Here is an 11,112-nt window from a genome sequence, read left to right as displayed (position 1 = left end):
ATTTATGATCTTTCTACTATCAACATAGTTAATGTGAAACACCAAAAAACTTACATACTTCTTTCTATTTCATATCTAGAAAAATCACATACTTGCACTTAAAACTCGTAAGGTTTGAAGTATAAACCAACTTAATGCATTTAAAAACAACTTGATGCATTTAAAATCCTTAAGGTCTCTATTTCATCCTATATTTATCTCATACATTCACCCAAATGCATTTAAAATCCTTAAGGTCTCAAGTAAAAACAACTTGAACCAAGATTGTATTAAAACACCACAAACTTTACCCTATTTATGGTTACAAAATCGAATGATCTTATGAGGTAATCCTGACCGTAATTCCAATGGATACTATTTCAATACGAAACTGCTTCTAAATTGTGAGAAGTAAATTGGTCTTTTTTCTAAGAAGAATCTTTCAAGAAAATGACATCATCACAATTATCTTTTTACCGTTGAAGACATAATGCATTGCCAGATTTCTATTGGACCGTTGAAAATGTGATAATGAGCATGGGATTTCAAATGGTTATACTGACGTGAGATTGAACATGCATTTAGAGAGTTACTTTGGTGATTTCTGTCGCCATTTATTTCGGGATTTTTGAAATTCAAAATTCTGGACCTTTGGCTTTCTATTACCTATAAATGCCCAATTCTTACCCTAATTCCAATTTTTATGCTCCCAAATTATTCAATCGATCTTACTAACAAATCATTTCCAAGGTTCTCATACCTTCATACCCAAAATCCACAACGTCTACTTTTTCTGAACATGTTTCGTTAATTGATGAGTTTGGTTCATGTGTTAATTTCATGGTGAAGCCTAATCATAATGTGATTGCTGCTTAGTTATATATCTTCTACTATTATTCAATTTTATATACGTATATAACTTAAAGTGGCATTTTGTTAAAACGTGATGTCAAGTACTAGCCTTGGAACCATGACGTGCGATGACAAGCTTTTTAGAACCTTGATAAACCTCTATGTTACAAGACCATGTTAAGAGTAAGAATTAAACTTATGACCTTGAAATCATTGTAATTTGTATTTTGAAAATCTAACATATCAAGTCGTCATAATTTAAAAATCTATCATATTAACTTAGCAAGGCAGTATACTTTCAAAATCTATGTTATGGTGTCACTATACTTTAGAAATCTAAACTTCTTTGAATTTGACTACCGTACTTTTTTCCATTATGGTGTTATACTTAGTGTTATTAATTATTATAGTTTAGTTTGTATCAACCTTTGTTCTACGAATAATTTTACTCACTATTCGTTGTGCTTGCTATTATTCCACCATCTATGTCAAAGAGATTAGGTTGCACTCATGGTTTCTCAAGAAGGAGTGATTATGCATTTGAAATTTACTTTGTATTTTATGTTATGCATCTAAAGAGGGATGATTTAATAATATTGTATTTTTGTGATATAAAGAGGGATGATTTAATAATATTGTGTTTTTGTGATATAGGAGGATGAGGAGGTTTACAAATGGCTTTATTTTATTGATGAAATTAGGCTCTCGCTAGCCAATCAACCATGGACTAATGTGTTCATTTATCCAAATATCACAAGCAAATGTTCACCTACTTTGTGAAAAAGTACATCACTTTTGGAAATTATAGCTTTACAAAACTTGGTTTGGTAATTTGTAGTTTCTTTTAGGACATTGCACACTAAAATTTGGTATTGTACTTTGTCTTAAAGATTGTAATTTTTCATTTGAGAAGTTTATTAATTTTTTATAGGCGCATTATAGTTTGTACTATTGTATTTTATTTTGTCTGAAATGTTAAAAGCCATCTCTTTTCATGTTCTTTATATATTTCATATTGAATTTGAAACATGCAAGAAAGGAAATGAAGTAAAAGCAAAAAGATTATGCCCATTCATTTAGCAGAACATAAAACAAACCTTCGATAAAACATGCACAAATAGAAAAAATGAAAACTTCTGTGAGGGATTAACATAAACAAACGACATAATTTTATGTTTCTATTAGTGACGAACTAAACCATTGTCATATTATTTCATAAACAATGTTCTTTTACCATATTTGATGAAAATTTTTTGGTATCTATTTTTATCAAACTAAAAATGCAAACTGAAAAGGGAGTAATATATTTATTGATTGTATATAGTAGAAATAGTATCAAATCATTTGATTCTTCACTCACACACAAATTCAATCCAACACTCAAATGTAAACTGTTATTGTAAAATACAAGTTATAACACAAACTTTATAATAGATGACACTCCAACTAATTCTCCATCACGATATAGAAAACGTAGTTTAAACATGTTGGGCAATGATTGGCAGACATACCTTTTCCAACTGATTTAGCGCCTTTTGATACTCATCAAAATCCGCAAGCGGGCTTTCTTTAAGAATTTCGCTTGCTTTTTCTATGGCGGTTTCCATTATTTCCAGGTCTTTCTTATTAAACATCTTAGTAGTTTTTCCTATTTTCTTGATTTTGCTTTTCACATCGTAAATGTAGTCCTCCAATGCATTACGTACAGAATTCGTCTTCTTGTACTCCTCGTCTTGTAATTTGTACTTATGAGCATCATCTAGCATTTTTTCTATATTTCGCGTTGAAAGTCTCTCCTTGTAATTGGTAATTATAATCCCTCTTTTTAGGCCAGTAGTTAATTCCACTCCCGAGCAATTTAAAATACCGTTAGCATCAATGTCAAAGATGACTCTTACCTGTGACTTGCCCTTTGGTGCACATGGGACTGCGACTTCAAATTTTCCCAACCAATTATTGTCTATAGCCCTACTTCTCTCACCTTGATAGACATTGAAAGTTATACTATCTTGGTTATCATAAACTGTACAATAATTCCTTTCCTTCTTGGCAGGTATTGAGGAATTTCTTTTAACTATAACAGACAAGGAGCCATCATGGATTGCTACACCAAGTGACAGAGGTACAACATCTATCAACACTAAGTTGTCAACTTTTTTACCAGTGCAGCCTGTTAATTTTGCAGCAAGAACAGTTGCACCATATGCAACTGCCTCATCAGCATGGATCTTCTTAGAAAGCTCTTTTCCTTGGAAGAAGTCTTTCAACAATTGTTGTACCTTGGGTATCCTGGTTGACCCGCCAACTAATACTACTTCATCTATGTTCCTTTTATTCATTTCTGCATCACCCAGACACTTCTCTACCATCTCTATACACTTACTAAAGAAGTCTTCATTAAGCTTTTCAAACTTTGCACGAGATATTCTCATAGAAAAATCAACACCATCATGCAAGCTTTCGATATCGATAGTAGTATCAATAATTGAAGAGAGAACTCTTTTCGCTCTTTCACAAGCTCCCCTCAACCGAGATAGTGCTTTTTTATTCACACTGACGTCTATACTATGCTTTCTCTTGAATTGTTCCACAAAATAGTCAACCATTGCGTTATCGAAGTCCTGGCCACCTAAGTGAGTGTCACCGGCAACAGCCTTAACTGTTATCGTACCCTTCTTATCAATGGTGACAAGAGAGACATCAAATGTACCACCACCTAAATCAAAGATGAGCACATTTATGTCACGAACTATATCATTCTTCATGTCTAATCCATATGCAATTGCTGCTGAGGTTGGCTCATTGATTATCTGTAGAACATTAAGTCCAGCAACGTGACCAGCATCCTTTGTTGCTTGGCGTTGGGAGTCATCAAAATAAGCTGGTACCGTGATGACTGCATCACGTACAGTTTTACCAAGGAATTTCTCTGCAGCTTCTTTCAATTTAATAAGAACCATGGATGAAATTTCCTCTGCAGAAAACTCCTTCTTTTCACCATTGTAAGTAACTACAATCATTGGAATGTTGTTACTTCCTTTTATGACATCGAAAGGCCATAACTTCATGTCTTCCTGAAGTTTGGTATCATTGAATCTCCTTCCAATCAATCTTTTTGCATCTGAATATCCACCAAGTTTATATTAATCAACGACGTATAATAATAGAGCTTAAAACAAAGCAGCAAATGAATTAAATGCAAACCATAAATAGTGTTGGTGGTGTTCATAGCAATCTGGTTCTTAGCACCTTCACCTATTAGACGTCCTCCATTCGTGAAAGCAACACAAGATGGCATAGTCCTATTTCCTTGATCATTGGATATGATCTCAACTTGGTCATTTTGCCAAACACCCACACAAGAATATGTTGTTCCAAGATCAATACCAATAGCCGTACAACTTTTTCTATTCATGGCTGTTTTAGGTAAAAACCTACATTCGACACATAATGACTATTCATTTTGATAATTATGCTCATTTAACTCTTCAAAACTATATGCATTTATGCAAAATATATATAGCTTTGAACAAAATAGTAAACAAAAAATATATTTAAAAAATATATGGATGGTTCTTTTTTTTTTATTTGAAGAAGTTATTTGAGTTATCTTCTCTAATAAATGTTATTTAATTTAACAATTTGTATGCATTGTTTAATCAAACAATATTTTTTTCATTTTAAAATTTATAAAAGGCCTGAAACTTAAGTATGAGAAATACCTAAACATTATAATTCAAAGTTGACTTTTTCTAGTGTGTAAAAATAACCATGTGTTGCTCATGTTCAATAAATAAATAAATAAATAAATATATATATATATATATATATATATATATATATATATATATATATATATATATATATATATATATATATATATCTCAAAAGTCTTCATGGGACCCCGAGTCCATGGGACCACATTTTCATATAGGAGTATTTTACATTTTGTTCGGGTTCGGGGATGAGTTTGGGGGTGAGTTTACCCTCGCTTAGGTTTCAGGGGGAAGGATTTCCCTCCCAGATACCATGCCCGGCCACGAAATACCTTACATTTAACTATTTTCTTTATAAAAATAAATGATAAATTTAAAGTACTCATTGTGTAATATATGTTTTTTATTTTAATACTTAGTGTAATTTCTAAAGCTAAATGAAATAAATGAGTTCAATTTTTTTTAAATAAGGTTAAACATTGGATTTCAGACCAAACGTGGTTACGGGGAAACGAGTGTCAGATCGGGGCTGGTCTTCAAATTTACAAGCGTGATTGGGATGGGGAAACAGGGGAATTTAGGGTCGGGAGCCGGGTCGGGGGAATTAGACAAATTTTGTGGCTTGGTCGGGGGCAACTACTTCCGTTCTTGTTTGGTCCCATTAACATCCGTATATATATATATATATATATATATATATATATATATATATATATATATATATATATATATATGTGTGTGTGTGTGTGTGTGTGTGTGTGTGTGTGTGTCTTTTTTGAGACAATGTTAACTATGGAAGACATGGGACATGACCAAAAAGTTAAAAGAAAAATCTAAAATGCAAAATAAAAGGAAAAATCCAAAATAAAAAATTTAAATATTATTTTTATCATTTAATTTACCCAAAAAAAAAATAATTAAAAAAATTTGTCGTTTCTTATGAAATATGTGTGAAATATTCTACTAGAATATTATATTGTAATAATTCGAATATAATTCTTAGAATGATGGAGTATTCTAATATTCTTGTAGAATAGTTAGATATGTTAAAATATTATAATGTATTATCAAAATTGTTAGAATTATTAAAATATTAGAATCGTTTGAAAGTTTATAGTACAAAATATTCTAAAAGAAAATTTGAATATTCGAACAATTTTGTTTAAATATTTATGTTGTAATAACCGAAGATATTTATATTGAAAAGACAAAAGAACCAAAGAAACGAAGAGTCGAAGAAAATGAATGTAATTTTAATCACTAGTACTAAACGATGAAAGATGTTGTAAGAGATTAAAAAGGTTGAGAAGCATAGAATTCTTAAGGAAATGACCGAGTGTCAATGAAGCAAAAGGAAGGAATATGGTTCTTATCACACTATCACCGAGAACCGACTAACTACCACCCCTAATCAGAAATGAATAAGGAAATGGAAGAAACATATTTTCTAGTTCTAGTATCATTAAAAACACATGCAAAATTGAAACGAATATACTGAAAAGGGGGCAAAATGACTTCAAGGGGCTTAATTCGTTAGACATTATGCAAAATTGCTTGAATTACTCAAGAATTCTTCGGTTGATATATATATATATATATATATATATATATATATATATATATATATATATATATATATATATATATATATATATATATATATTCTAAGACCAAAAGCCTTTTTGAGACAAATAAAAACATTTCATGCCATGCCATATATTTCAAGTGTCAATTTGTTTTCAAAAAAATAGAGAAAACTATGGTTTTCAAAAATGTTAATCTATTTTTTTTTTAAAAGAAAAATCTAAAAATACATAACATAATATTAAAGAAATCACTCTTCATGTGTAATATTTTATAAAAATATTACACATATATAATGTCCTATTAAAATATTACATATATATAATAAACTATTAGAATATTATATGTAGTATATTTTTACAGTTATATTCTTTATTATTTGTAATACTCTATAATAATATTACACATGTGTAATATATATATATATATATATATATATATATATATATATATATATATATATATATATATATTAATTCTATTGAATAGTGTTGTTTATTTTTTTTAATTTGAATATAAAAAGTAATGATATTTTTAAATATGTATTTTTTCTATTATCGGTAATTATTTATTATATTTTTCATTTTTTATTTTTTGACATCAAAATATATAGCTAGAAATACATCAATTGACTCTCAAAATCCGTCGAGATATATATATATATATATATATATATATATATATATATATATATATATATATATATATATATATATATATATATATATATATATATATATAAACTTAAATACATCAATTCTTTCTCTCTCTCTCTATATATATATATATATATATATATATATATATATATATATATATATATATATATATAAACTTAAAAGTTCTAAGAACTCCATATAGATAATTAATGTTTTTCTGCATAATATTTAAAAAAAATATTATTTTTGACTAGCATCTAAGAGAACTCGTCTATAACAATTTTAAATTTGTTTTTGGTATGAATATACAAATGCATATGGTTATATGCATTGTATATATTTTGAAAAATGTTAAATATTACTTTTTAGTTTTTTTAATGAATTTCTTCCACATATAATTTGGTGTTGTTTATTTTTTCATGAATATGATCTTTATATGTGCATATATATATACTTAGGGTGAGGTTCAATAGAGAACCATAATTAACCAAGGAATCAAAGAACCAATCGTGAACGTCGGAAATCATAACGATTAACGGCCAAGGAAATAGATGTATACTTTTACATTGGACGCACACACACCGGATTATACCAAAAAATCCACCATTTACAAAAAAACTCACCACTTTTTTTCGTTTAAAATTTTTTTTAGGTCATGTTTTTTATCGAAAAAAAATCGAATATACTGTTGTTCATGATTTTTCGTACTCTTTCCATAGAGATCAATTATGATATATAAAAAACGAATTTTTTTTTTCGAAAATAACCATTTCATATTTTCTTTGATGAAATAAGGTCTATTTTTTTATAGAAAAAAAATTAATAAATATATTAAAATTCATATTTTTTGTACTTTTTAAACATATATTAATATTCAAGTTAAAAAAAAACCATATTTCAGTTTAAATTCATATTGTGAACCTGTTCAGATTCATATTGTAAACCTATTCAGATTCACATTATGAACCTCCTCAGATTCACAGTGTGCATAATAATAAGTCAGATTCACAGTGTGAATCTGAACTGATCAGAGCTTTTTCACATTGTGAATGTTAAAATTTGAAATATTTACAGTTTAGATTCACAGTGTGAATCTACACTGATCGAATTTTTTTTTGAACCTTCTCAGATTCACAGTATGTATAATAGTAATTCAGATTCACAATGTGAATCTGAACTGTTCGAGATTTTTCATATTGTGAATGTTAAAAATTGAAATATTTACAGTTTAGATTCACAGTGTGAATCTACACTGTTCGAGGTTTTTTTTTATTTATTATTTTTTTAATAGGTGTTGATGTTAATTAATAGAGTACAAAAAATTAATATTTTTGGTATAATTAGTTTTTTTTTTATAAAAATAAACTTAAATATTGAAAAAGCTAAGAAAATTAAGTGGATTTTTTTCGAAAAAAAAAAGTTCATTTTTTATATATTATCATGGATCTCTATGGAAAGAGGACGAAAAATCGTGAACAACGGTATATTTGTTTTTTTTTTCGATAAAAAACTTGGCCTAAAAATTATTAAATAAAAAAAAAGGAAGTGAGTTTTGTTATAATCGGGTACATGTGCGTCAATTATAAAAATTTACAATCCTTCCTTTTGCCGTTGATCGTTTTAAATTCCGACGCTTTGGATTGGTTCATTGGTTCCTTGATTAATAATGAGTCTCTATTGAACTTTTCCCTATATAGTTATACATATATACATATATGATCTTTTTAGAGAGAGAGAGAGAGAGAGAGAGAGAGAGAGAGAGAGAGAGAGAGAGAGAGAGAGAGAGACTAACCGATTATTATGTGATAGGCTCTTGTTCGTCTATATCTTGTACTTTATAATGTTTACCTTTTATTTTTGAATGTATGCATCTACTCCTCCCCATCCTCTCATCTATATATAGAAACGAGTTACAAAATTATTTTATTGTCCTTTTCGTTTATCCAATATTTTGAAGACTTCAAGTCGTCTTATAATATTTGGGAGCATTAAAATACTTGGTGGGAAATGATAAACCTAGAATATGCGACAGTCTAATATAATTTATATATATACAACAAATGATAGACTAGAACATGCTACTTAGGCCAAAGTCTAATATAATTTACGAGTATAAAAAATGATACCAATAACAAATTTAATGTATGAATCTAGTCCTCCCCATCTCGATGATTGTGTTAGCACACCAATTACAAAATTAATTTACTCTTATACCTACTTCATTTTGTTAACATTATAAAATTATTAGGTTGTTTATGGTTTGGGTCGGTCTAAAGCCCAATAGCTAGGTTTATAACCTTTTAACTTTTCTATTTATATTGTCTTTCACTTTCGTTTGTAATTATACTCTCTTTGATTATTTAATAATGAAATAATAGCATTTCTTTGTTCATTAGTTTACGTGGTATGTCTTTAGGATATGTTTTTGTACTTGGCTTGTTTTGTTTTGTCTCGATTGTTCGAGGATTCCAAATGTTGTTTCTAATCGTTTGATTTTGGGGTTTCTCATCGTTTTCCGCACTGTGATTCGTCTTGAGAATACCATCGATATCTCGCCACAATTTAATTTTTGATCCACGTTTTAATATCAGAGTATCGTTTCTCTCGCCATCACTTTATTATCACGACGTGATATTTGGACATAAAGCATCTTTTTTTTCGGTTTTGGTCATTGTTCGAAGCTTAGTTCGTTTGGTTATTGTTGGTATTTTTTTATTTTGAGGTTTTACTATCCTGGTTGAATGTTGTTGTTAGTTATTGGTTTCGACAGTTTGATTTGTTTGTTTGTTGTTGGTTTGAGATTATTGTTTGATTGTGTATTGTTAATATGGATCACAATGATAAACCAGTTCAAAATGTTAATTTTGATGAATGTGCTTACTGCACATAAAAGAACTATTAGAGGAAGATAGGTCAATCTGGATTATTTTAGCCATCGCTTCACCCTATAGTAGAAACCAATGTTCATCTTAAGACCACGTTATCTTATATGTTGGATCCTCAACTTCTTAAGCATTTCAGACAGTTCCATGCTCTCAATTATGTAACTATGTTTGCATCCACACGTAGTCAAATCTTTCCTTATCTAATACTTTAGGTATTCCTTCATCTTTATGGATCATGGACTATGGTGCATCATCATATGTCACCTTACTTGTCATCCTTTGTTTCTTTGTCTTTTGGATGATCCATTTCAGTCATGTCTGCTAACTTTACATGTATGTAAATAACGGGTGATGGTTTAGTTGCCACTCCCTATGTATCTCTTAATGATGTCTATTATAACTTTTTGGTTATTGGATTTAAAATGGTTCCTTGTTAAACCTACAAAAATAATTACTCTTTAGGTATAACCTTCTAAACGACGTAGTTTTAAACAAAATTAAATACAATTTCATTTTCTCTTAATTTTGTTTTAATAGAATACCATTGAATTGAGTTAAATTATGGAATAAAAAAGATCAATTATTTATGTTTTTATTGCAAAACATCATTGAAGTTTATAGGGAAAGTAAAAAAATCAATACTTTTAACAAATATAACTAAAACATTTTGTCCTTCAATTGAAAAACTACATCAAATGATTTGTGAAAAACTTGATTGAGTTACTGCATGCTTTTCTTTTATCTTTTATTCGATTAGTTTTTATTTAAAACTTAGTAGGGTTAATTAAATGGTCATGACTTTTAATGCTTGAAGTTCTTATACACAATGAAAAAAAAGAAAATAAATTTGATCGGGTTACTAAGTCTCATGATTTAGGAAGAACAGTAAACGAGATATCATGATTAGTTTAGATATATATGGATCAAAACTACAAAGTGTAGAGGTTTTTATATATAAGTTTAGGTACATAACAGCCACATATTCCCTAAGCCCTATATATATATATATATATATATATATATATATATATATATATATATATATATATATATATATATAGAGAGAGAGAGAGAGAGAGAGAGACTAAACTACACAATTGGTCTATGTGGTTGGCTAATAATTGTCACTTTGGTCCAAAAAGGTTTGGACTAGAACTAGATATCCAAAATTTTCATTTTGTTGTGAGTTTGGTCCAACTTGGCTTGAACTTTTTATAATGACGATTTTGCCCTTAACTTTTTCTTTTTTAGTTTATTTATTTATTTAAAATACTTTTCTAATTATATATATATATATATATATATATATATATATATATATATATATATATATATATATAGAGAGAGAGAGAGAGAGAGAGAGAAAGAGAGAGAGAGACTAAACTACACAAATGGTCTATGTGGTTGGCTGATAATTGTCATTTTGTTGTGAGTTTG

The 11,112-nt window shown here is 28.6% G+C and overlaps 1 protein-coding gene across 1 annotated transcript; it reads right to left on the bottom strand.

Annotated features, from left to right (window-relative positions):
* Positions 1 to 2,112: 2,112 nt before the first annotated feature.
* Positions 2,113 to 8,652, bottom strand: LOC145162898 (heat shock 70 kDa protein 3-like). The gene is made up of 3 exons (XM_079081884.1): positions 8,583 to 8,652; positions 4,036 to 4,265; positions 2,113 to 3,952 (listed from the first exon to the last, which is right to left on the bottom strand). Exons 2-3 carry the CDS (start codon positions 4,244 to 4,246, stop codon positions 2,310 to 2,312), a joined length of 1,854 nt encoding a protein of 617 aa, XP_078938010.1. The 5' UTR covers positions 4,247 to 4,265; positions 8,583 to 8,652; the 3' UTR covers positions 2,113 to 2,309.
* Positions 8,653 to 11,112: the final 2,460 nt, after the last annotated feature.

Source organism: Lactuca virosa, chromosome 1, assembly GCF_052849685.1.
Source record: "Lactuca virosa cultivar CGN04683 chromosome 1, Lactuca_virosa_CGN04683_v6, whole genome shotgun sequence".
Taxonomy (NCBI): domain Eukaryota; kingdom Viridiplantae; phylum Streptophyta; class Magnoliopsida; order Asterales; family Asteraceae; genus Lactuca; species Lactuca virosa.
Note: the sequence above shows the minus strand (reverse complement) of the source record. Positions and strands in the feature narration are given on the sequence as shown.